Source organism: Silurus aristotelis (assembly GCF_946808225.1).
Source record: "Silurus aristotelis genome assembly, chromosome: 22".
In the NCBI taxonomy this organism is placed as follows: Eukaryota; Metazoa; Chordata; class Actinopteri; order Siluriformes; family Siluridae; genus Silurus; species Silurus aristotelis.
The window spans coordinates 10,766,653-10,794,018 of NC_139595.1; the positions used below are offsets into that span (position 1 = coordinate 10,766,653).

The 27,366-nt window shown below is 37.3% G+C and overlaps 1 protein-coding gene and 3 long non-coding RNA genes across 5 annotated transcripts; 2 read left to right on the forward strand and 2 right to left on the reverse strand.

Moving 5' to 3' along the window:
- The first annotated feature begins 3,563 nt into the window (after positions 1-3,563).
- Positions 3,564-7,847, forward strand: LOC310717782. Its single transcript, XR_014530906.1, has 3 exons — positions 3,564-3,617; positions 6,193-6,407; positions 7,060-7,847. It is a non-coding gene; the product is annotated as an uncharacterized lncRNA (long non-coding RNA).
- On the reverse strand, positions 5,674-27,366 carry pip4p1a (phosphatidylinositol-4,5-bisphosphate 4-phosphatase 1a). 2 transcript variants are annotated; one of them, XM_083525828.1, is made up of 12 exons: positions 27,117-27,366; positions 19,458-19,651; positions 19,062-19,168; positions 18,537-18,642; positions 16,223-16,275; positions 15,302-15,392; positions 15,072-15,185; positions 8,737-8,794; positions 6,998-7,229; positions 6,740-6,854; positions 6,577-6,655; positions 5,674-6,385 (listed from the first exon to the last, which is right to left on the reverse strand). In XM_083525828.1, exons 1-12 carry the CDS (start codon positions 27,232-27,234, stop codon positions 6,099-6,101), a joined length of 1,554 nt encoding a protein of 517 aa, XP_083381954.1. In that variant the 5' UTR covers positions 27,235-27,366; the 3' UTR covers positions 5,674-6,098. The 2 variants fall into 2 exon arrangements, with proteins under 2 accessions (XP_083381954.1, XP_083381955.1); XM_083525829.1 differs by lacking the exons at positions 5,674-6,385; positions 6,577-6,655; positions 6,740-6,854; positions 6,998-7,229; positions 8,737-8,794 and having other exon boundaries at positions 12,680-15,185; positions 27,117-27,360.
- Positions 7,903-8,728, forward strand: LOC310717811. The gene is made up of 2 exons (XR_014530939.1): positions 7,903-7,982; positions 8,028-8,728. It is a non-coding gene; the product is annotated as an uncharacterized lncRNA (long non-coding RNA).
- On the reverse strand, positions 21,058-21,848 carry LOC310717845. Its single transcript, XR_014530974.1, has 2 exons — positions 21,527-21,848; positions 21,058-21,356 (listed from the first exon to the last, which is right to left on the reverse strand). It is a non-coding gene; the product is annotated as an uncharacterized lncRNA (long non-coding RNA).

The window sequence follows — 27,366 nt, forward strand, 5'->3', positions numbered from 1 at the left end:
CTTCATCCACCCTCGACCTCAGCACTGGAGCTCCCCAGGGTTGTGTTCTGAGCCCCCTGCTGTACTCACTGTACACATATGACTGTGTGGCCACTTCCAACTCCACCACCATCATCAAGTTTGCTGAAGACACTGTTGTGGTGGGCCTGATCTCCAACAACGATGAGACGGCCTACCTACAGGAAGTTAAAAACCTGGAGAGATGGTGCCAGGAGAACAACCTTCTCCTGAACGTCAGAAAGACTAAGCAGTTGATTGCACAAAGCGGGGGCGGTCATACCAACCGCTAAACATTAACGGGACCCCAGTGGATAGAGTGGACAGTTTCCGGTACCTAGGTGTTTACATCACACAGGACCTGTCTTGGTCCTGTCACACCAGCATCCTGGTGAAGAAGGCCCGGCAGCTTCTGTACTATCTGAGACGCTTAAGGGACTTTAAACTACCCTCTCAGGTGCTAAAGACATTCTACACCTGCACCATTGAGAGCGTTCTGATGGGTAGCATCACTTCCTGGTTCGGGAACAGCACCATGCAGGACAGGCGAGCCCTCCAGAGGGTGGTGCGTTCAGCTGAACGTATCATCCACGCCGAGCTCCCTAACCTGCAGAACATCTACGCGGTGAAGGACCAGAGCCAGGAAGATTTTGAAGGACCTCAGCCATTCCAACAATGGACTCTTTTCTTTGTTGCGTTCAGGGAAACACTTCCGCTCCCTGAAAGCGAACACAGAGAGAATGAGGAGGAGAGCTTCTTCCCGCAGGCCATTCGGAGTTTAAACCAGAATACCCAGGATCTAAAAAACTGGCCCACTCTCTGCATTATCAGACCTTTTTCCATGCACACATCTCACTTTTCGTGTTACGACACTTTAGACACTGGAATCGCACAGCACAGTGCACTTTACATTTTATATTTTTATACCACACCATTCTGCACACGGACACTTTACACCACACCATACTGCACACGGTCACTTATGGACACTTTACACCACACCATACCACACATGGACACTTTATTGTTTACTGTTGTTTACTGTTTATTTTTATATACTTATATATTCTTATTTTTATATAGTTTTTATACTTTATTTATCTGCCTTCTTTTTCTTTGTTTTTATTTTTATTCTCTTTTTTCACCCCATTTTATTCCCTAATGCCGGACCGTCGTAAAAAGCATTTCACTGCATGTCGTACCCTGTATGTATGTGTATGTGACAAATAAAATTTGATTTGATTTGATTTGATTTGATTAGATTGTATCAGGAGTCTCTGTCCTCGAAAGATCAGACCACCCTTGAAGAGAAACTCCTCCCTCATTGCAAAGAACGGATGGAGATCGTGTGAAAGATCTTTGAAAGAGCTTGGCCAGCCATGCATTATCATGTCCACAAGCCTTTGGCACGTAGGATCAGCTCTAACAACAGAGCGCAGTTCTTCTGTCCGTTGAGACGAGAGAACTTGAATTATCATGACCTTTAGCAGCTCGTCTGAAAGAGGAGGCTCAGTGGAAGCGAGATAAGCACGTGACAGAGCATCAGCCACGAAAATTTCCTTGCCTCGTTTGTAGATCACATTAAGACTGTATCGTTGATGTTTAAGCATCATGCTTTGCAGATGTGTTGAGGCAGTGTGCAATGGATTAGGATCATAATGAGAGGCTGGTAATCCGTTTCCTTGGTGATTTAATTTGCGCATAACGGAATTCAGTGGGTGTCAGGGCACCTGAGGCAAAAACCCGCATTTTACATCACGGATGCTGAAGATCTTCGCCCCCGGCATGTCAGCAATAACCTGGTCAATAGTTTTCAACGGATGGTGCACTGGATCTGTACATATCCTAACAGCCATCTTTTTTTTTCCGCAGCAACTATGGCTTACACCCACTCCGTGGCATCGGTGTCAGGGGCGATTACGCCCAATTTAGTAATTTTCTCGAGTTCTGCCATGACTTTCTCCTTCATTGCAATGGGCACTTTCTTGGGTGCACATACAGTGGACGCTACTGACTCAACTAATCGCAAGTGATAAACAACAGGCAGTTTGCCTAGTGCTGTGGTGTCAAACAAGTCACTAAATTTCTGTACCTCTGGTTCTTGGTTCTGCATGGCATGAACATTTGGACCCAGCTGTAACAGGCCCATTGCCAAGCTGTCCTGCAATCCAAGGAGTGGATTCACATTGAGATCTACAACATGTAATTTGAGCCGGCCTTGTTCACAGTGTAATGTTGTGGTACCCACAGTGTTGATCGTTTGTCCACCATATGTTATGAGATTCACTTTTTCATAAGTGTTTATGCTAGCTGAGGGTACAGTGAGGTGTAGCTGTTGGGTGGAAATTACATTGCATTTGGCACCTGTGTCCACCTTAAGTTTTAACTGACCCGATCCATGCTTCAGATGTAATGTTTCACCTCGTTGGCAAACATCATCCACTGTCTCACAATATAAAGTGTCCTCAGGGGCATTTAGGGTTGTGTCCAGTTCATTAACTCTGTTTAAATTATGGTTTTTGAATGGTGCTGCAGTTCATTTTGGGTAGTAATCACGGCTTTGGGAGCGAGGTGCTGTTTGAAGTGATGGAGCTGATCTACAGCACTTTGCAAAATGGTTCCATTTACCACAATTGTTGCACTGTTTCTGGAAAGCAGAGCACTTAAGTTTGTCAGGGGCATGGTATCTGTTACAGTTTATGCAGCGATCTTGCACAACATATACGTCAGCCTCGTGTTTTAGTTCTTTCGTGCTCTTCTCAGACTGTTCATGTAATAAGCATATATTGACTGCGGAGTCCAGCGCAAGCTTTTTTTCGCGGAGCAGCTGTTTGCACACACCGTCACTTTCAATCCCACAAACGACGAGGTCGCGTATTAGCTCATCGTTTAAAGTACAAAAGTCGAATTTTTTTGCCAGTATTTTGAGTGTGGAAACACGACTGAATAGACTCACCAGGTTTTTAATTGGTGGTGTTGAAGACATGTCTGCCTATTATTATATTATTTGTGGGCAAACAGAGTTCAGCAAACTTCTGCAGTAAAGCATCAGGATCTTCTCTGTCTTCTTCCTCTGAGAATATGAAAGCTTCAGAATTTTCCACTGCGTCAGGACCTTCGAAATTCAGTAGAATATATGCCTGCACTTTCTTTGATTTGTCTGAGAGACCAGCATTGCAATATATTCGCCATTCCTTTTTAAATTTGCTCCAGCTGTGAGCTATATACTCGTCAAAAATTAGCGAATCAATACGACGGAGTCCTTGAGCCATGTTGTAAAAGTTCTGAAACCATGTAGATTGTGTGAAGGATGGACACGACACCAAGACAGATTATGTGATAGAACAAGTTTTTATTTTCTTCTTCTTGTTTCTCTCTGCCTGTCTGCTTCCGTCTATGTCTTACCTAACCCCCGAAACCGTGCCTACTCCTTAAATGGCTATGCCACATTTAACCACTCTACAGAGGAAGAGAAATTGATTTGGTCTTGGACATACTTAAAAATACATTGTCTTAGCTCGGGAAAGTGTTTGTTCACCACTTCCAGACCAGTGAATACGAGCGGTACCACTGGCTTACAGCCTCTGAGGAGCGGTGCAAATTATGAGTATGCATCTCTGGTGAGTAGGTTGTATTTTATTTACATTGTAATGTTTTAGTCATGTTATTAGACAAATATTGATTCTGAACTGTTCCAAATGATGTAGGTAGCACAGTTGCGGTTGTAGTGTAGAGGTTTGGAGTCTTAAATGGGTTTATTGCTTCAGGTATTCACCCTCCATATTTGAAATGCCTCTCTCTCTGTAATGTCATGTTATATTGCGAATTTTGTATAGTATCGATTGTTTCTATAATCGCAACATGATAGTGGTGGTATTAAGAGGTGGATTAAGTCAGGTAAGTCCCCACTGAAGGCCCAGGAACCAAAATGCATGGTCCGCCACTGGTTGTTTGTATAGGTTTTTAAATAAATAGCATTGGTTCATGGCCCTTAAAGGGCTCACAGAAATGTGTCCCAGTCAGAATTCCATTTTGACACACCTGCTATAGAAAACACTATTATAAAAAAAACTTTTATATAAAATAGAAATTTTCTTGAAACATTATAAGTAATGTAAAAGTTAACAGACAGGCCTATAGTTATTATTTGGAAATTTCAAAGGAAAAAGGAATTTACTGATGAACTGGTAAAGACCTGGCAAGGGATGGAAACTTAGCATTTGGTTCCAGACTTTCAAAAGGCAGTCATTTTTGAAAAGGATTACTATTAGAAAGTTTTAACCTGCAAAAATGGAGATAAAAAGCAATTCAACTTTACTTGTATACCGTTTTTTAAACAAGGAACATTGTCCCAAAGCAGCTTTACAGAAATAAATATAATTTTAATGTAAATTTTTGAATCTTGAATTAGTACAAATATAAATGGCTATAATTCCTAAACAGTTATATTTTGGTAAACCCTTGAGTTAAATATGACAGCCTTCGCTTTCTTCATTAAAATGCCCACGATCATATAACAGACTCCACTGTTCTAAAATGGCTTTCCGCTAGATTTTGAAACTTGACTATAAGGATTTTTGTTAATTTAGCCATAAAACCATTAATGAGATTGGGCACTAGGAGAGATTGAGATTGGGTAAAACGCTCTTGGGTGCAGTCAGCACCAATTCATCCTAAAGGAGTTCAGTGTGGTTAAGTGAAGGCTCTGTGCTGACCATTTTGGATTTTTTCACACAAAGTCTTTGTATAAAAAAAATGTCCATTGCATAAGGAATTTCCATTGCACACAGGAGCAGGAACTTTCAAGCCTAATGGTGCTAACTGGTGCTATTCTGACCATGTGCATTACCACATCTGTGATTTCATCATGGACAGCAAGTTAGAGCAAGGAGCAAATGTGAAATTCTGTGCGAAACTAGGCAAATATGCGACAGAGATATTTGACATAGGCCATGCTGCAATGAGTCGTTCGAGTGGAACACACGCTTCAAGAGCAGAAGAACATCACTGGAAGATGACAAGTGATCAGGAAGACTTTCAATGAGCTCAACTCCCAAAAATTTTGAAACCATTCGTTAAATTGTGCATGATGATCGTCAGAGAAAAATCCACATGATCTCACCTTCACACCAACCCTACTCACCAGATTTGGCTCCTGTGTACTTTGCCCTCTTCCCGAAGATGAAGATCCAGCTCAAAGGTTGCCATTTTGACACCATTACAGAAATATAGCACGAATAGCAGAAGGCGCTTGACACACTTCAAAAAGTAGACTTCCAGGACACATTCGAAAAGTGGCAGGAATGTTGGAACACTGTATTGTGGTGCAAAGGGACTATTTCAAAGGTGATAGTGTGTAAACGTAGATAATTAAAGTACTTTCTTGTAAACAGAACTAGCTATAGAATCTATAGTCTATACATTCAGCTGGTTTTTATACCATCGTATAAAAACATTTCACTACATGTCGTACCCTGTATGTATGTGTATGTGATGAATAAAATTTGATAAAATTTGATTTGATTCTAGACACTTATATTCTTTCACTTTTGCGGAAGTTGGTTAAGATGTCCCATACTCAACAAGGCAAAAATAAAGTTTTTCTTCTACTCTAATTGACTTGAAGCCTCTGAATGTGTCAACTCTGAATGTGTATGTAATGACAAATTTATTAAATGCTACTTATTCTTTATTATTCACTTGTGCAAAATGGTTTGTTCTAGCTGGGAGCAAAGTATCAGTGTTTTATTTTTTAAATGCTTTTTTTCTCCAGGGTCTACATGCAGATTTTGTTCACACAAAAATACATTGATTTTGGGCTACAAAAAGTACTTGATTAAACTAATGCACAACCTCTGAATTACTTAAGAAACAAAAAGCATCACCTAATTAAAGAATAGTAGAAACAGGGCATAGCAATTACAATGTTAATGTAAACTTATAGAAACTTTTAAGCAAGTTAATGATTAGTAAATTAGTTACAAGTTTACATAGTATACATTTTAGTGGGATTTTTTCTACTGCTTGAAACTAATAAAAACAATTCCTGATTCCTGATAGGGGCTTTAAGCATTCACTCCACTATTTGCCTCTTTTTGTAGTTACACCTTTTCCTCTTGTCCATCACTGTCATCCTTCTTGCTTATTACTCTGGCCGCATTTAAACACCATTCTGCACTACGCTTTTTTTGCCAGCTGGGTAAAGTTTGGCCAAATTGCAGGGGCGAGCTAAATGGTGGCCGGCGTAAGAGCTCTGACAGGTTTGCTGCTGAAGAGGGCAGAGCAGAAAGGAAAGGAAACTGTCCCTGGTTTGGATCAACCTGAGAAAAGGAGGAGGACTTTGGGAAGCAGTAAGGGAGCAGCAAAGAGTGAGAGACTGATGGTTGAGCTGTTGATAGACATGTACACAAGTAAGTAATCTTTAATAGCTGAAGACATATTCTTGTTGTTAGAAGACCTTTTCTTAAAATGTATTAAAAAATATATAGTACAAAAGTATACAAAAACATAAAACGATAGTACTAGGTATCATGCTGCATGATACTGTATATAAAGGATCAGGGAAATGTTTATTAATACCTTTGTACACAGGTGTTCTGTACAGTGATTCCTCAGAAGACAAACAAGAATATGGGAAAGAGCTTTCAGATGGAATGACCTATTTTAGGAAAAAATGAAAAGAAATAATATTCTAAACTGAATGCTAAACTATATATACACATATATTTGTTATAAAACATACCTGTTGATAACTAGGCATTTTGGGATAGTTCACCAAGATCAGTTTACTAAAGTTAAACTTATATGTGAATCGCTTTCCTTTGGTCTTATGGAGAATTTGCTTATTGTAGTAATATCTGTCAACAACAGAAACGGTATATATACATATTAATTATATACATTTCAATATAACAATATTACATGACTTTTTATTAATACAGGTTTATAGTGTGTGTGTGTGTGTGTGTGTGTGTGTGTGTGTGTGTGTGTGTGTGTGTACCTCAGTGCTCTGCTCAGTTTGTCATAATTCATATGCAGTTTTCCCTTCCTCTCTCCCCACAGCTTGGCCAGATGCTCAGGGTCTTGAATTACAAACTCTCCCCACTCACCACCCCAAGCGATAACTCCATCCCCATCCCGCCCTAATAACTCCAATAAGAAATGCCACAGTTGGACTTGCCGAGAACCTGGAGACCAGGCTGGTTTATATGCCCAATCAGGAAACAACATTGCTGGAAAGAAGCCAAAACAGTTAACAATAAATCAATGAAAAGATTCAGAGATTTTAATAACAGAGGTGCATGTTATGTCTGAGTAATTTCAGATTGGCCCCTGTGATGTCTGAACAACACAAAGCGAAAATGGACAACCAAGAAGGTATCTGTCAAGAAACCTGCCCTCGCTACCAAGAAGTCTCCAAAAAAATCGAAAAAGCCCAGTTGCTGCTGCCAAGAAATCCACCAAAAGAAGAAGGAGCCCAAGAAGGCAAAAAAAATCTGGTGAAATCTAAAAAGGCAGACAACCTTGAGTAATACAGCCTCTCCAGATTGCCAGAGGGCAACATTCCCTATTGTTTTGGGTTTTTTTTAGGTTGCTTTACCTATCTCCCTTGCACACCTGTCTTGTGTTTCCCTTGATTAATTTACATTTATAAGTTCGATGTTTTCCTTGTTAGTTCTGGGAATTGTATTGTTGTGGTTATGTAAGTGGATCTGCTGTTATTAGAATATAATTTTTATCAAGAATCTGACCTCTGTAAATATGTCAACATAAGAAAATGGTTGTATGACTTAAATGATAAGTGAGATAGTAAAGCAAAAAGAGAATAAAGATTGACATTTATTGGAAAACAGGTTTCTAATATGTTATTTTAGTTCCTGCCCAGACACATGGTTTCACTGAGAATTTTTTTATATTTATAATTCTTAAAATGTAGATCAAATGTAAATGTCAAGTTTCATTTATTTATAGCTCTACCTATCTAAGTGTAAAAATGTAATTAGCATTATCATTCCCTCAAATGTAATTAGCTTAGTAACAACATAGTTTCTGCCATGTCAATCTGACTTAAAAAAAAAAACTCATTGTGGAAAAGATGAATTTACTTATGAAGATAGATTTAGATTTAAAGACTTAGAAACAGGAGTTCAGGCCAGTGCTCAAGATTGGTTTATTTAATACAATGAATACATTGAGCAAAACAGCTCCTTTTAGCTCTTTCAGTACAGTAAACTTGATTGGCCTAAAAGGTCCTATTGCAAAATTGTGAAGTGTGGGAATAGGGATTATTGGCAATAGGCAATATTTTGAGCTACATCTGCAGTGACATAACAGGATTATAAAATGTTGTGCACACTTGGCAGCTAGATCATGCTATTGATAAATAAGCAAATGCTATTATTTGTTTTTCACTTAATTTTTGTTGGAGGCTATATCACATTATATATGGGAAAGGTTTGACATGATTTAACTGGTTTTTATTTTTTTATTAAATTTATTCTTCTGGCCACTCTGCAGCAGAAACCTTGCTTTGAAAAATAAAAATAACTACAATGTACAATAAATTCCTTTTTTTTGTGTGTGTTTTTTATTATTTCATTATATTTATTTTTCAATTCTTTTTAAATGTGTTTGATTAATTGCTTTAATTATCTTTGGCCTGTATTTACACATGCTTTGTCCTAATATTCATGCACATCAGCACACCAGATACATTAACACACATAGACAAGCACTTACTTTGGCTCCAGGATGGTGAAATGAGAGGTCCCATATGTGAACTGCAGCAACAATGCATCTACAAGATGATAGTGTACTACATCAATTAAAACATATTTTCCCGATCTACTGGAAGGTTTCTCTAAAAAATTATCTCCATTGAACTATTAAAATAAACATGTACCAATATAACAATATATCTTTGTTTTGCATTCACTTTTCAGATGTTTGTACTTACAAAAATTATACTTGATGTAATAATAGATTTTACAATTTCATAGATTTATACATTTAAAAAAAAAAGTAAATGTTTTTTTGTTTTTTATAAAAGTTATATACATAGACTATATAGACAGAAGTGTTGGGACAAAATTGGAGGCACAGAATTGTACTAGGACACCTGGTTTCAGCAAGCGAAAACAAGCTTCATGAAGATATAGTTTATATATGGTTGGAGTGGAAGAACGAGTTGCCAGTTACAGAGCTCACAGAGCTTACAGAGCAAATAGATAAATGTGGAATGAAATTTTTAAAAAGCACATGTAAATGTTAATCAGATGTCCAGAAACATTTGTCCATATATTGTATAAACAACCAAACAGTTTTTTCAAAACCAAGCCCTCATGGTTTTTTATTTTTTATAAATGTATTAATTTATCAAAACTTTTGAACCAGGGTTCCTGAATGATTGCTTAGACTATGTTAAACACACAAAATATCTTTTTTTCCTGATAACTAAACAGAACTAACAAATGTAATTTTTTAAAAAGTATTTAGGATCTGAATTTATTTAACTGTGAAAATGTTTTCTGTGAAAAACAATAAATCACTGATTCAGGTTGTTTGCTACTGATGAAAGAAAAAAAAAACACAAAATAAATTATAAAACATAAAATGTGCACAATTAAATTTATATTGCATTCTCTATTTGTAGTATATAACTAAAAACTAAAATTGAATGAAAAAAGATAATATAGCAATAATATAATTTATAAAAACAATAATTCTTTTAACTTAACTTTTACTTTTGAAAAAAAAGATAGATGTTAATTCATCAGCTAAATGCAATATGAAGTATTTGCCAATTATCTATACAAATTATAATATAGAATGCTAATTTGTTATTACCTTTTTTTTTTATTTGGAGCTCACTGTTCCTTATCAACAAGAATAAAACAAGTGACTGCAAGAGAGAAGAAAAGACATCTGTCACCCTTCATCTGTCTGTCAGAACATTTCTCTCTCTCTCTCTCTCTCTCTCTCTCTCTCTCATGCACACACACACAAATGCCTCTTGTTAATGTAGCCTTCTGTAATTGATTATAGAAACAAATTAAGAAATTAACTTTGCCGTTAGACTGTAATGCTTTATTGCATTTTATTTTTAGTTACTGTCAATTGTGAGTTCTGTAATAAAATAAATAGACTTTAAGCCACTACAATCAATAGTGTAATAGACAATTATATGATGCTAACAAAAAATAATTTTAACTCTAGCTCCAAATAGATTCCCTCCTTAATTTTGAAACAGACTTTAATATGCTTAAATATGTGCAAAGAAAATTTTGTTTATAGTGTATTAATCCACACACACACACACACACACACACACACACACACACACACACACACACACGCATACACACGTTTAAAATGTAGGAGTTGATTTCCCCTAAAAAAAAAAAAAAAAGAAAACAGACATTTATCGTTCATGTGCTAGCAGTGCTTTTGATAGCATGTGGGTCGGCAAGGGCAGGGCAAAAGTTTATTCTTGCAAAGTTTGAGCCTGGATTTTCTGTTTGATCATGAAGACTTATTATTAAGTAAACAATACACAAAAAAAAATACAATATACAAACCTAAGTATTCCAATCAGTATGCTGTATAAAAATAAAAAAATTATTGCTGAAAAAAGGGGAAAAATTTGAATACTAAAATATTTTCAAGTGAAAATATTAGGAAATAATTGTAAGAGTTTTAAGTCTTAATTTTATTTTGTATTTACATTTAGAGTTCACATGTACCTACCCCAATGTTTACAAAAGATTGCTATGATTGAACTATCAAACTGAAACTACACTTCTACAGCTTTGAAATTAAAAATCAAATTAATAACAAAACAATTTGTGATGTTATGTGATGAAACTAAACTTAATAGACACCAGTGATATATTTCTGGTCAGTTTGTATTTGTTTTTAGGCATATCATTTCCACTATACCAAAATTTGTCACTCAAATATAATAATTAAATAACACAAGAATGGCAATTATTCAAACTGACATCCTTGATGTGAGCAGACTTCATAAAATGTATCATGCTAACATATTTCCTAGAAGGCATGGTAAGTACTTAGCCTACTAAAAATGAATGAAAAAGCACTTAGAGCTCTCTGGCTTTAACATACGCAAATTTGGCTACAATTAGATAACCAGCTATGCTAGCTTCTATTTACAAACCCCTGAATGAATGATGAATGATGCACATACACGGCTTTATGTTAAATATGTTTGATATGGAAAAATTTTACCATCACTTTGAATATATAGCTAAAATTAAACATTTGAAGAACAGCATACAAAAAAATAAGCTCTAAAAATACATCTGCAAGAGAGATCTACTAAAACATATCTGGGAAAAAGATGCATGTCTTCCTGGAGTTAAAAGAAAAGTGAAAAGCCTAAGAGAGTGTTTTGTATATCACAAAAACATCATATTTTAACAAGTCAAGATGAGTTTTTGAGTAAGCTTCCCTAACTGCTCTTTATTGTATAAAGTAAAAAAATGGTATGAGCTGGTCTCTCTCTTTCTCTCACTCTCTCCCTCTGGAGGTTATATGAAACCAGAGGCTTTTAATTCCAAGACAATAACAAATAAATCTCTAGACAGATATTAATAATGCATACTGCTACAGAGATGATTGCATGCTTTTAGTAATAGAGAGACTATACAATGACACATGCACATAGGGACCATGTTACGGTCCACACTGAAGACATGTCTAAATAAATTAATAATAAGAAAGTTTGACATTTAAAATGTCTCATTTCACTTTAATAATGAGACCTTCTAGGAAGGGTAAACTGTTGGGGAGATCAGTCGATTGTTTTGACACTGACTATTCTAAAGCTTCTTAGTCAAACATCTCATCCACATCTCCCACATCCCTTAACAAATCTGCCAATCCCTCTTTTTCTAAGCCTCTCTGCTAATTCTTCTTCATGCTGAGAACAGACAAGTTTTATTAATGAGTGCAAGGTCATGCTGATTGTCTTGAAGACTGAATCCTTTTAGCAGTGAAGAGGATAAAGGTGCTGGTGTGTTTGTGCAGGGCCAGTGACCCTTATGGTAATCAGGGAAAAATCTTTTTCCATGGTGAATTTGTGTTATAGGCATACCCTCTATTACACGCAAAGAAAGCTTGGGAGTGTTTACATATGTTCCACCATGAACAGTGACTTTTTATATATATATATATATATATATATATATATATATATATATATATATATATATATATAGGATGTTTTACTAGACACACATACTAGTCAATGTGTGTTTGGGGAGTGTAAGCATGCTAATAAAAGCACTTCAACAAAGCTATAGAAAACACACACCTACACACACACACACCTTCTCTTGTCTCTCTCAGAGTTACAGTCTTTATCTGAATCTGTTCCCTTTCTTCCATTAATGATTTTTTCCTTTACCCCCCCCGACTTCTTTCTCTCAATCAGCTCATGGGCTAAGGGATTTGTGGTTTTTGAAAGCTTTTTGTGTTTCCCTTCTCTCTTACTCTTTTTGTCCAAGGAAAAAAAATACGTCCGGATGAAACAAGAGACAAGTGTGTGTGTGTTCGTAAAAAAATAAAATTGATTTTTCTTCCTAAAGTCTGACAGCTAAATGTCAAAGTAACTTACTGTAAGTGAGCATGTGTGAATAAAGAAAGAACAGTGACCAGAACAGACAGTTTTCTTATTTTTATATTGTCTTCATGCCTTGTAACAAACTTGTTTGCAAACCAACTTAGAGAAAAGCATCATTCTGGTCTCAATGCTCCTGGCATAAATAAGATTGGTATCAGTACTTATATGCTAAAAGTATACAGTTTAGGACACAAGGCACCTCTGTACCTGGTTTGAGGGATAAACCACTGAAATGTTTAATCTAATTAGCCATTTCATATTGGAGCTGGCATGAAGCAGAATACCAAAACGCTGTATCATAATTTTAGTGACATTTATATAAAAAAAGAACAATGTATTGTTTGTAACAATGTAATGATTTTTTTTATCATTGTAAAAAAAAAAAAATCTAAAGCACAAATCACAAAGTAATGCATTTCAGTAGCATAAACCCAGAACCCAGTCTTGCAGCACCACACTCCTTTTTCTTTTTGACCTTCTTTGGGTTCTTAGTGATTTTATGCTAACTTTGTTCACAAGTATTCACCATTTACAGCAGTAGTTATCACTCTTAATCATGCATTTTTGGAGGATAATTAACAAATTCTTTAAAACTGATGTTTGTTATCGATGGACAGCACAGAAATCGTGCATTTATCCTCAATAAATTGTAAATAAAGTCTACCAAATCAGAACGGCCTGTTTACTACAGAGATCCTTCAAACATGCTAGACTGAGAGTGAAAAACACTGGGTAAGAACATTTGGGATACCTACACAAAGCATTTTTTAATTATCCTCATTTAGGCACTCATGGTCCACTGAGTCAGGGGATATTAATTAAAACCAAAATCACTCATCATCAAATCAAGGAGTATTCTTATAAATATATATATAAATAAATATAAAAGAGGTGCCTGAAGTCCTAAACTGAGCTTCAACACACAGCAGTTAAATACAAAAACATATATGTGATTAGCACATTTTTATATGACCACAGCTGTAGCAAATTTAAGTTAATGACATTGCAAATGTCATGTAATGGTGACTTCCACATCATTCTTCCGATAATAAATAAGAGAATACCTTTCAGCCCTGTAGTCTTCATCAGGCAGAGTGGGTATATAGATTACAATAATTCTTCATATGGTTAGTACATGAACACTAATTTTCAAATGCTGTAGTGTTTTCAAAAAAAGGTTTTCAAGGAACTGTTAAATCCTCTTATTAAAAGAATAGCAAGTATTAACCCTAACCAAAAAAATGTAAAATAATAAAAAACTGAATAAGGAAAACTAAAAAGAAGACAAACTGGAAATGTGTGTGATATGTCAATCATAAAACAAGATTTTTTTTAAGCATGTATGAGATTTTTTTGTACTGTGTAAAAGGGATTCTCTATGTGCAGGTGAGCAATTATTTTCATTAATTAGCAGTAATGACAATCGTGCTTACTGACTATATTATGCTGCTAATTGTACTGAAAGCGCATCAAAAAATTGGTGACTGAATTTTTGCACCATGTCTGCCAAGCATGTGAATACAAATTAAAAAGCATCACAGGATTTTTATTTGGAATTCTCAATGACTGATTTATGGTATTTATTAGGCCACACAATTTCATAATATATGGTGATTTCTGGATTAATGCTAACAGATTTTTTTGCAGTATATAGTTATGCCTATATAATCTCAGATTAGGATTAAGTATTTTTTTTATAATGTCATAGGACTGAAAATGTTGGTGGATGTGGATGGGTGTGTTGAAGCAGAGACAGCAGTCGGTCTCTCTCTTTTTCAGGCCTCTTGATGCATTGGACTGCAGATGTATTGATATCAAAAGCACTTACAAATGCACTTACGCATATTACAGTAACACAACTAATTAGTAAAGACTAAATTTTACTCGACACCTCCGTTGCTCATGTTGGGGCAAATTTCCAGCTAAGCAGTCAAACACAGTCCATGGATTAGAGGTGTGTGAGGGTATTTGTCTCTCAGATATTGTTTCATCTATGCCAAATAATCCGCAACACTCCTACCACCATCGATAAAACAGTTTCAGAGTCGTTCATGTGTGCGTGTGTTAGATACAAGATTAAAATATTCAGGGCCACAGGAATTTGTTGTCAGTAGGTTTGCACACAGTCACTGGTAAAGCCACTGGTCCTATTTTCAGTTTAATAAATATTTACTTAAAACAAATAACTTTTTTCAGCTCAATGCGGTCATCCAGCTGCCTCTGCTCACCATCCCATTATCTTTCACAGTAGTCATTCTTTTACACAGCTTAATGCTTTGATGCATCCCTTACTGTATTTATCAGCAGTTTTCTCAGATTATTTACCACCAGTCTGACCATTTTCCTGAATCTCTCTACCCTTTACCATTCCACATTCCACCCCCCACCCCAGCCCCCCTCTCTATGTGAAGTTCTGCAGGGGTTGGCTGACCCGTAGGCAGGTCCAGTAGAGTGCTCTGACCAGGGTCACCACAACCAGTATCAGCATGGCCACCCAAGCAGCATAGATCCCCCCATATACTTGTGCCTTAGACCACGTTCCTGCCTGCAGAGAGATTGTGAGTAATTAGGAAAAAGGAATATTAGGCAAGAGCAGGAGCACAAAAAGAAAACCAGAAAAAATATTTACATGAGTAAGCATTGTGGTCTGTTTACACTTACAATAAGTCCAGCAGCTGAGATGCTGAACAGCAAGCACAGGAGGAAACACCACAGACTCCGCCGTCTTGGGTATGTCTGACCAATTGAAGAGCTGCAGCAGGGGAGTTTCAGTGTTAAACATTGGTGATTTTTTAGTGAGATATTCAGTAGATAAGAATACAAAACAGTTAAAAATCTTACTATTAGATAGATTTGCATATACCCAGGCATTATACTGTTCCACTAACCATAAAACTGACATTTCATTTTGGTTAAATCAGGAAAACAGTTACACTACTAATTAATTAATTAATTTATTTATTAAAATTAATTATTGCATTGATTTGATTTAGTCCAATATTTTATATCTATATTATTTTTCTATATTATTTAACCAAGCAGGTATTTTATTTAAAATATTGTTTTCAAATTGTACACTAACTGGGCAGACATTTAGGTGAAATAATTAGTTAGTTTTGGTTAGTTTGGTAACTAGCAGTTTTGCGGTGCAAAAGAAATGCAGGTTTGAATTATGACCATAAGAGACTTCTTTCAAAATCCTTAAAAATAGTAATAAGTCCCATCTTTTGACCAGTACAGTAGGTTATATTTTGATTTAGCAAGCATGCTGATTGAGAAGTATTTATTCAAGTTCTACTTACAATTAAATCCAAGTAAAAATGTCATTAAAAAAAAAAAATTTTATTACTTTGCATGCATGTCAGCTTATGACCAAACAAAAAGTTTATATTTATGTTTGTATACAATACAGATTATATAAATTTCCCTAAATTCTTATTTCATGTCCATAAATTCCTGTTAAGTTTCCAACTTGGAATATTTCCAAAATTCCCCAGATGAAGTTCATGTGGAAAGTTTCTGGAAATGTTCCACCCCTTTGGAAACCTAAATAAAATCATATTAATTAACTGGACAACTTACACTTTTCTGCAGTGAGGACACCGGGCTAGTGTCCTGTCAGTAAACTCTGTCCACTGCAAAGAGAAGAAAACAACTGTTCTTAATGAACATGAGAATGAGAATGATGAATGCACAGCTGCAGCACAACACACACACACAAAAAACCTAATTATGGGGATGATATTGAATAAAAAATAATAAAAAAAAACAGGTAATGATTAATATAATACCAGCATTTTTTTTCTTCCAAAATGTGTGAGTTTAGGTGCACCCCCTCTTCTGAATTACCACCAGCTAACCAACAAGCTAAATGTATTCTGTTGTTAGTTTTGGAAATTAAATGCACTCTTGCTTCAGGCCCAGGTCTAGTTAGCAATGCTTTTCGGTGGATTGTCAATGAGCAATTAGCTCCAGATTTAATTGGAGATTTGCAACAAAATTTGACTTGTTAAAGACCTTAGCATCAAACATTATAGGACTAAATAAGTGTAGGTTTAGCTTCTCCGACTTCTGTAGTCATGAAAGCTTTTGAATGCCTGGTCCTAACCCACCTGAAGGATGTTACAAATGCACTGCTGGATCCCTTGTAGTTGCATAAAGAGAAAACCAGTCTTTATGTGGTGAACTTGCCGTTGCACAACATGCTACTGTATCTTTCTAGTCCGGAGACTCTTTTTTATTTACTTTATTTTTGTATTTTTATTTTAAAAGTCTGTACTATTTAAAACAATCTGTATATTTGATGTCAATTCACACTAAGTCAGCAGCTTAATCTCTTGCGCAACCCATTGTAGAACAATTTTTGCAGCGTTCCAGGCTGCATTATCATGTTGAAAGACACCAATGCCATTAGGGATACTGTTCCCATGAAGGTGTGTACTTGGGTCTGGTCAGTATGGAAATTTTTTTTTTATTGTGTCTTTTTTATTGTACACTTAGCAACTATGAATGTAAATCTGACATAAAATCAGGCTGTCCCTGTCCCCTGGTGGTTGAAATTAACTGGCATCCCATTCAGGGTGTATTCCCTCTTGGATCCACCATGACCCTGATCATTACCAAATACTTACTTAAGCTGAATGTTGCAAGATAATCTGTCTATGATTATACAGTGTATCAGCAAAAATTGTTCACAGCACTTCACTTTTTCCACATTTTATGTTACAGCCTTATTCCAATATGAATTTAAGTCATTATTTTCCTCAAGATTCTACAAACAATACCTCATAGTGACAACATGAAAAAAGTCTGTTTGAAATCTTTGCAATTTAATCCGTCCCCATATATAAGCCGCATCCACTAAATTTTACAAATATTTTTATTTTTAACATAAATAAGCCACACCTGTCTATAAGCCGCACACTACATTAATCTACACTAATGTACTTTATACAGGCTTTAACGAAAGACACGTTACACACGGTGTAACGGGTGAAATATGTTGCGCTTCCTTTAGGAGCATAGCGGTATTTTGGGAATAGCATGCCACTGCATTTTTACAGTATTACTGCGCGAGTTCAAGAGGAGGATTATGTCCTTATTATTTTCTGACGCTCATTTCTAAGTTTCTTTGACTAACCCATAACGCTGTTGCCAAGAAAAATAAAAAAGCACGAGTTTTGGAAACCTGTCTGTGCTTATATGATTTCTGTTGCAACTGGAGTTAGCGAGCTCTCCCATAACCCAGACGCGTTACAACGGCTTGTATCTAAACAGTAGCCGACCAAGTAAGTCATTGTTCACTGTCTTCCTCCTTCCTTTCACAACTATTTCTCTCGGGAGTTTATCTTTTGGCATCGTCGTGCGTTTAAAAATCAACACCGATGGAAGTTTTTTTTCTTCCGATGCCGTGCAGCTCAGAACACAGGTGAGGTGCGGTTTTTTCGTTTCCGTGCGGAAATTTTATTGGTTTAAATGTTATGTCACTCAGTTTTTTTGGCTTGAAGTTTGTGAAACCGGAAAAAACCCAGGAAAAATTAATAAATTAGCCGCTTCGTTGTTTAAGCTGCGGGGTTCAAAACGTAGGGGAAAAAAGTAGCGGCTTATAGTCCGAAAAATACGGTACTCACGTACACGGGGTTTTTTTTTTTTTTCTTTATACATGTGCAAAGATTTCAAAACACACTTCCTTCATGTGGTCATTATGGGATGTCATTTTTTTTAATTTTGAGAAAAATAATTAATTTATTCCATTTTGGAATAAAGCTGTAACATAAAATGTGGGAAAAGTGAAGCTCTGTGAATACTTTCTGGACACACTGTACTGTCTGAAGTAATGGTGTTGCCACAATCTTATGTAAAAGAATTATTATGATAATGATAAGTGCTATAGTACCAAGAAGGTGTTACTACAGTGGCCACATGACACTCGGGCCCCAGTAGGCTGTGGATCTGGACTAGCTGGCCCAGGGTGCACTGGTCCCAAATTAATGATTCTCTTACTGCAACACAAAGAGACAGAAAATGTGAATTAAACACTGCTCAGTAACATTAAACTTTTAAACTGTTTATTAATTAAGTTTCTTGATGCTGTTTTACTTCATTTAGCATTTTCCTATAATATAATTATTTATTTTGTGAAATAGAAATTTTATTGAGAACATATGTATACCTGCTCATTTATGTCATATCCAATCATGTCACAATGGCAAAAAGCATTAAATGATGCAGAGACAGATTAATAGCTCCAGCTAAAGTTTATATCAAATATCAGAATCAGTAAAGGTTTAATCTCAATAGATCTTAATAAATCACACCCTGCTTATAAAAACAAACTATTAATTTGTTAATAAAAAAAAAAAAACAGTGATCGAAAACCAAATGTTTAATTGTTGTCTGAGATTTTTTTTTCCTGGCTTACCAGTAAGGACGTGGACAGGCGATGCGCTGAGATGTGACCTTGCAGATAAGCAGACAGTTACAGGGACAGCGCACATACTTCTTCCCAGCCGGAGCATTCTTTATGGGCTAAGGGAGGTAAGAGAATAAGAAGAAAACTGCTATTTATTTTCAGAAAACATTTTTAAAATCTGACAGAACATTGTTGCTTGCACCAATTAACTATACTAATGTCTTTTAACTAAACATTTTCTTCCATTGTGTGCATTACATTTTGCACATTTTATGATGATGTGCATGTAAACCATGACGAACAAAGGCTGCAACCGTGACCAGAGAGCAGTAGTTTCTATTAATACCGATCTTCAGCAAGTCCCAAAGTCAATATAATTGGGATCTTTGGTACTTTTGGACTTACTGTAGCTTCATTGCACACACCACACTTGACCACGTGCTGGTGGATCTTGCCCTCAACACTGATAAGAGACTGACACACGCGGCAGCTGATCACAGGAGCACTGCCACTCTCAGGTGATGTCAGCGGTGAATATGGTGGAGGATCCTCACCCAAAAGCACAGAGGGTTGAGATGGGCTTGGAAATGGTGGGAAACCTAAGGCATAGAGATATAATTCAGCATGTGTTAATTACATCATTTTACTGAAAAGACTGTACTAACATTATAAGCAAACATTTATTATGCAAATTTGAAAGCATAAATTTCTTCATAATAAAAATTTACTGTAGAAAAGACAGTGTGGAAGCAGTCACCTAACAAAAAAAGGATAAAAAGGCACAGAGAAGAGAACCTCGGAGAGATAGAGATGCTGAGTGTGTGTGTGTGTGTGTGTGTGTGTGTGTGTGTGTGTGTGTGTGTGTGTGTATGTGCTTTAACCAGTAAAAAGTGAAAGCAAATGTAAGTGTGACTGTGGCATAATAAAGCAGACTTTATTTTTTTTGCCCTTCTCCCTTTTCTTCCATGAGACAGTGATCTACTTTAAATTTATATAATCTGTGTGATACAATTAACATAAACAAGCAATTTAAATTAATTGATCAAAATTAGTCAAGTCTACACTATCTGAAAATGTATGTAAAAAGAAAAACACTGCACTACAACATAAGAACCATGTCCCATCTGTAAGATATTGTTTAACTGCTTTCAGTTTTGAATTCAGTAGGTGAAGCACATGCTCAGTTGGGCTCAGATTACCTGAGACACCCATGTGATTTTAATTTATATATTATTTATTTACACTGGGTTTAGTAATGTCTTCCATTATGTAGACACTGATATATAACACACACTACAAGAGCCTTCATATGTGCCAGCACTCATCTCTGAGAGGAACTGGCTACAATCACTTGGGTTCTTGAGTGAGTGTGTGTGTGTGTGTGTGTGTGTGTGTGTGTGTGTGTGAGAAAAGAAAGCACAAAGAGCAAAACTCTTTTTCTTGTTCCTTATACATTATATATGCTTTAATATTTTGTTAATTTATTCCTATCAATAAAAAAAGAAAGTAAAATAACAAAAAAAAAATATATATATAGTTTTTGGATGGAACTCAGCATGTAGGTTGTAGCAAAAAAATTAAATTGTCTGCCGAATGGCTGCAGAGACAGTTTCATTTCACAAGTCATACACCATGGCTGATACTGCATCAGCAAGGTCTCTCCCAGGCAAAGATTTCAAAGCAGAGTGGGGTTTCAAGATGTGCTGTTCAAGCTTTTTTAAGTGGCTGTAAGTGCAGTGTCACTGTGGCTACTCACTCCGTACCGACAATGACAAAAGATAATCTCCCCAGAGAAATACAGTGGTACCTTGACCTACGAGTTTAATTCGTTCCGAGCTCCTATCTTAATTTGCTCGCACATCAAATCAGTTTTCCATATTAAAAATACTTAAAATGTCATTAATCCGTTCCAACCCTCAAAATGACACCCCGTTTCATGTTATTAAATTGGAAAATAAATTTTTAAATAACAAATCTTGTATAAAAACATAATAGAAAGAGTATGTAAAGATATAATAAGGTTTTATTCAGTGTATTTTTCTTGGAGATGAGACGACTTGAGCTAACGAAAACGCCGGTGGGGTGTGTGTGTGTATATGTGTGTGTGTGTGTGTGTGTGTGTGTGTGTGTGTGTGGAGGGGGGGGGGGGGTAGAGGCGATAAGCGGAGGCGGAGGGAAAACTAGTTCACTCCTGTACACTACGTATCCCTAAACTTTCAAATTTTTACTTTTTCTTCTTTGCTTATCTTAATTTTCATCACAATCTTCGCTTACTGGCTTCGCTTTGCCATCTAGCAGCAGCGTCTCGAGCTCTTACCTCAATTTTTTGCTCGCGTAACAAAGCAAAAAAAAACAAACAAAAAAAAAAAAAACGACGAGTGACCGCTTGTACCTTAGGCTACTGTTTAGATACAAGCCGTTGTAGCGTGTTGAGTCTGGGTCATGGGATAGCTCACTAACTCCAGTTGCAACACAAATCATATAAGCACAGACAGGTTTCCAAAACTCATGCTTTTTTATTTTTCTTGGCAACAGCGTTATGGGTTAGTCAAAGAAACTTGGAAATGAGCATCAGAAAATAATAAGGACATAATCCTCAGTCTCACACGCGCACACACGCAGTAATACCGGAAGAATGCAGTGACATGCTATTCCCAAAATGCCGCTCTGCTCTTAAAGGAGCCACAACATATTTCACCCGTTACACCGTGTAACAGACACTCTCTTTCCGTAAAGCCTGTGTAAAGTTAATTAGTTTTAGTGTAGACACCTGCGGCTTATACACAGGTGTGGCTTATTTACAGTGAGGAAAATAAGTATTTGAACACCCTGCTATTTTGCAAGTTCTCCCACTTAGAAATCATGGAGGGGTCTGAAATTGTCATCGTAGGTGCATGTCCACTGTGAGAGACATAATCTAAAAAAAAAATCCAGACATCACAATGTATGATTTTTTAACTATTTTTTTTTTTGTTTGTATGATACAGCTGCAAATAAGTATTTGAACACCTGTCTATCAGCTAGAATTCTGACCCTCAGAGACCTGTTAGTCTGCCTTTAAAATGTCCACCTCCACTACATTTATTATCCTAAATTAGATGCACCTGTTTGAGGTCGTTAGATGCATAAAGACACCTGTCCACCCCATACAATCAGTAATAATCCAACTACTAACATGGCCAAGACCAAAGAGCTGTCCAAAGACACTAGAGACAAAATTGTACACCTCCACAAGGCTGGAAAAAGCTACGGGGAAATTGCCAAGCAGCTTGGTGAAAAAAAGTCCACTGTTGGAGCAATCATTAGAAAATGGAAGAAGCTAAACATGACTGTCAATCTCTCTCGGACTGGGGCTCCATGCAAGATCTCACCTTGTGGGGTCTCGATGATCCTCAGGAAGGTGAGAAATCAGCCCAGAACTACACGGGAGGAGCTGGTCAATGCCCTGAAAAGAGCTGGGACCACCGTTTCCAAGGTTCTTGTTGGTAATACACTAAGACGTCATGGTTTGAAATCATGTATGGCACGGAAGGTTCCCCTGCTTAAAGCAGCACATGTCCAGGCACGTCTTAAGTTTGCCAATGACCATTTGGATGATCCAGAGGAGTCATGGGAAAAAGTCATGTGGTCAGATGAGACCAAAATAGAACTTTTGGGTCATAATTCCACTAAACGTGTTTGAAGGAAGAAGAATGATAAATACCATCCCAAGAACACCATCCCTACTGTGAAGCATGGGGGTGGTAGCATCATGCTTTGGGGATGTTTTTCTGCACATGGGACAGGGCGACTGCACTGTAATAAGGAGAGGATGATCAGGGCCATGTATTGCGAGATTTTGAGGAACAACCTCCTTCCCTCAGTTAGAGCATTGAAGATGGGTCGAGGCTGGGTCCTCCAACATGACAATGACCTGAAGCGCACAGCCAGGATAACCAAGAAGTGGCTCTATAAGAAGCATTTTAAGGTTCTGGCGTGGCCTAGCCAGTCTCCAGACCTAAACCCAATAGAGAATCTTTAGAGGGAGCTTAAACTCCGTGTTTCTCAGCGACAGGCCAGAAACCTGACTGATCTAGAGAAGATCTGTGTGGAGGAGTGGGCCAAAATCCCTCCTGCAGTGTGTGCAAACCTGGTGAAAAACTACAGGAAACGTTTGACCTCTGTAATTGCAAACAAAGGCTACTGTACCAAATATTAACATTGACTTTCTCAGGTGTTCAAATACTTATTTGCAGCTGTATCATACAAATAAATAGTTTAAAAATCATATATTGTGATGTCTGGATTTTTTTTTTAGATTATGTCTCTCACAGTGGACATGCACCTACGATGACAATTTCAGACCCCTCCATGATTTCTAAGTGGGAGAACTTGCAAAATAGCAGGGTGTTCAAATACTTATTTTCCTCACCGGTTGTGTAAAAATACAAATATTTGTAAAATTCAGGCTTATATAAGGGTGCGCTTTATAGTCCGGAAATTACGGTATCATTAAATAAGTAGAACAGTTGTGTTACTTAACACTAGATCATATCTTTAAAAACTTTTATGTAAAACAAACACACACACACACACACACGCATACATTTGTATTACACAAATAGGCTCTAACAAATGTAAAATATAAAATCAAAATGTTCCACTTATTTCATTTTATTTAAATCAAGTTAATTTGTGCCAATGTAAACAAAATAATTAGATTTATTATATAAAATTTTTATAAAATATTATAATATATTATTTTATATATTATTTAACCAAGTGATATTGTGATTTGTGGTGAGAGTAGGGGGCAGGTTGAGAAGAGCCTGGAGAGGTGGAGGTATGCGCTGGAGAGAAGGGGAATGAAAGTCAGTAGGAGTAAGACAGAGAACATGTGTGTGAATGAAAGGGAGGGCAGTAGAGTGGTGCGGTTGCAGGGAAAAATGGTAGTGAAGGTGGAGAAGTTCAGGTATTTGTCATCAACCGTGCAAAGTAATGTAGAGTATGTTAGAGAAGTGAAGAAAAGAGTGCAGGCAGGGTGGAGTGGGTGGAGAAAAGTGATAGCAAGAGTGATTTGTGATAGAAGACTATCTGCGAGAGTGAAAGGGAAAGTTTATAGGACTGTGGTGAGACCTGTGATGTTGTGTGGTTTAGAGACAGTGGCATTGAGTAAAAGACAGGAGGTGGAGCTGGAGGTAGCAGAGCTGAAGATGTTGAGATTTTCGTTGGGAGCGATGAGGATGGACAGGATTAGAAATAAGTTTATTAGAGGGACAGCGCATGTAGGACATTTTCGAGACAAGGTGAGGGAGGCAAGATTGAGATGGTTTGGACATGTGTAGAGGAGGGACATGGGGTACATTGGTAGAAGAATGCTGAGGATGGAGCAACCAGGAGAAAGGAAAAGAGGAAGGCCAAGGAGGCGGTTTATGGCTGTGGTGAGGAAAAACATGCAGGTAGTCAGGGTGAAAGAGGCAGATGTATAGACAGAGGGGAATGAAGACGGATGATCCACTGTAGCGACCCCTAATGGGAGAAGCCGAAAGAAGAAGATTTAACCAAGCAGGCATTTTATTTAAAATTGTTTTAAAAATGTAAACTGTTGATGTTCACAAATGTCATTGATGATAAACTGAGTTAATAAGAGACGACAAGCAATTTTATGTTTTCAATTTACTGGGAACTGTACTGAAACTGTACCGAACTGTGACTTAAAACCCAAGGTACGTGAATTTTGTGTTACAGGCCTAACATATACACTGCAGATCCAAAAAATAAAATAAAATAAAATCTCACACACTAATGTATAGGAATACATACATTCTTCCATTAGCACTGGTTATGTACAGTACCTAAACTGTTCAAGCAAACCATCATCAAAAAAATGACCTCAACCCCTGATAGCTGTCCAACTACAGGCTAATATCAAACCTTCCCTTTAACTACAAGATCATAGATAGATAGATAGATCATAGATCTCCACTGCTTCTCTTTCTCTTCCCATCCCGAGGCATCCTGAGGTTTGGCCAGCTCCAGTCACGTCCCACCTCGTGAAGATTATGGACCTATGGATGATCATGGAGAAGTAGATGCCGAGTGTTTAAAGGCCCTGGCATGGGGAAGCTGATGCTGGATCTATGATGATCACAAATGTTGAGCTTTTTATACCAAAGACTGTAGAAAGAACATTCACTTATAATCTTATACTCCAGTACTCATGTTAGTTCTCTCTCTCCAGTGTTCTGTATTGTTGAAAGATTTATGATCAAACTCTTGATGTCACCCATATGAGGATGGGTTCCCCTTTGAGTCTGGTTCCTCTCAAGGTTTCTTCCTCATATCATCTAAGGGAGTTTTTCCTTGCCACTGTCTTGCCCATCAGGGACAAACGCACACCATTCACCTTCACTGTTGTTTTCTGTAAAGCTGCTTTGAGACAATGTCTGTTGTGAAAAGCGCTATACAAATAAACTTGACTTGACTTGACTTGATAGATAAGGTTGTAGCAGACAAGTTATGCCCATACCTACATAGGAGTAACATTCATGATGTGTTTCAGTCAGGATTTAGGCATAGTCATAGCACAGAAACAGCCCTGGTTGAAGTATTAAATGACCTGCTACTGATCTCTGATCAGGGCTGTCTTATTGTTTAAATTGCTGAACTTTGTGCAGCTTTTGGCACCACTGGTCATAATATTCCCCTTAATAGACTAGAAAATGTTGTTGGGGGTAAAGGAATGACCCTCTCCTATCTCAGTCGTATTTGATTGATTATCTGTTTGTAGGTGTAAATGGGGTGTTTTCTACACTTACTGAGGTAAAGGTTCACAAGGATCTATTATAGACCCATGGGCTTTTATTCTTTATATATGCTACCTCTGGGTTTAATTCTCATAAGCATGGTATTAGCTTCAACTCATTCATAGATGAACTAGTTACATGTTTGTTTCAGCAAATTAAGATGACACACACATTCATTAACAGTGCTTAATTCTAAAAAGATGGACCACATGTAGCTAAAATTAACATGTCTGATTACATAGTATCTGTGAATGGTGATTCTGTTTGGTCATGTGCTTAGGTGTGATCATTTACACCAGTCTATCCTTCAATGCTCATGTAGATAACATTACTAGAACAGCCTTTTTCCTGGTTAGAGATACTATTAAAATTAGAAATATAATGTTACATGATGCAGAGAAACCAGTTTATGCTTGTGTTACTGTGACTGCAATACCCTGATGTTTGGTTGTTCTAGTAAGTGCATAAACTAGTACCAATCAGTCAAAAATGCAGCAGCCAGAGACCTTACTGGAACCTGAAGATATGTCCATCCTTTCTTATCGATTATATACTGGCTACCAGTCAGATCTCACACTAATTATAAAATGCTACTGTTGACATAAAGCACTTGTCCCGTAGAACCTCAGTGAACTTTTGGTCTACGATGATCCGCCACGCCTCCTCTGATCTAAAGATGCCGGCTGCTTGTTTGTACCTCGAATAGTGAAGACTACAGCAGAGGAGTTCATGTACATATTTCTCTTACAAGGCCACACAGTTATGAAACAGCCGAAAATCCAAAACAAGATCGTATCACATCGCTGTATTATAAACAAGCGAGAGCTTCCAACCAAAGACACCTGAGAAATTGCCTTAGGTAGCTAGTACTGTTTTTGTTTAGCGCACCGATGACTTGTAAAAGAAACAGATTAAAATTATGAGCATTAATTATACTAAATTGTTTTATTCAATGAATGCTAGACGGACACCCATTTAAGCGCTGAACACTGGATGCGGAAGTAGCTAGCCTCCTAAGAAATTAGCCAAAATGATCCGAGCAACCGGCATGCTCATAAATAAGCGTTATTTCCGCTGTACGATGTAAGAAACGACGCAGTTGGTCACGCTGCTGACCGCAAATTACTTCTATACAGCACGAAAAAAGAAACAAGAGACGCACATAGATTTTTATAACATCTATTTTTCTTTACACAACACCTAGCCGGGCCTATTAATGGCAGCACCGCTAGAGGGATTGGCTCTGAGGGGAGAACACCTAGCGAGCTACAATACTCACTCTGCGGTTTGTTCGGTTGCGAAAACGGACTTGGTCCAGGGGAAGTACCGCTGATTCCACTACCGGCTGTTCCATCGCCGAGATCTGATAGTAATGGTGAGCGCTCGCCGTCCGCCATGGCGAGAGCGAGGCACGGGGAAAAGGGGCGCGTACTGCCTAGCCACCGAGAAGCGCAGCTGGACGCGCTTTCATCACATGGTTACAAGCTGGATACCGAGGCAACGGACGCGCATGCGCGTTTTGTTCTCTG

Bases quoted from the DNA above. Each gene is read 5' to 3' on its own strand.
- pip4p1a (XM_083525828.1), bottom strand. From the start codon at position 27,234: ATGGCGGACGGCGAGCGCTCACCATTACTATCAGATCTCGGCGATGGA. The intron at 18,643-19,061 runs GTAAGCCAGGAA...TTTGTGTTGCAG, and splicing joins GCCTGTCCACGTCCTTACTG to TAAGAGAATCATTAATTTGG. The intron at 6,855-6,997 runs GTACACACACAC...TGTTGTTGACAG, and splicing joins AAACTGAGCAGAGCACTGAG to ATATTACTACAATAAGCAAA.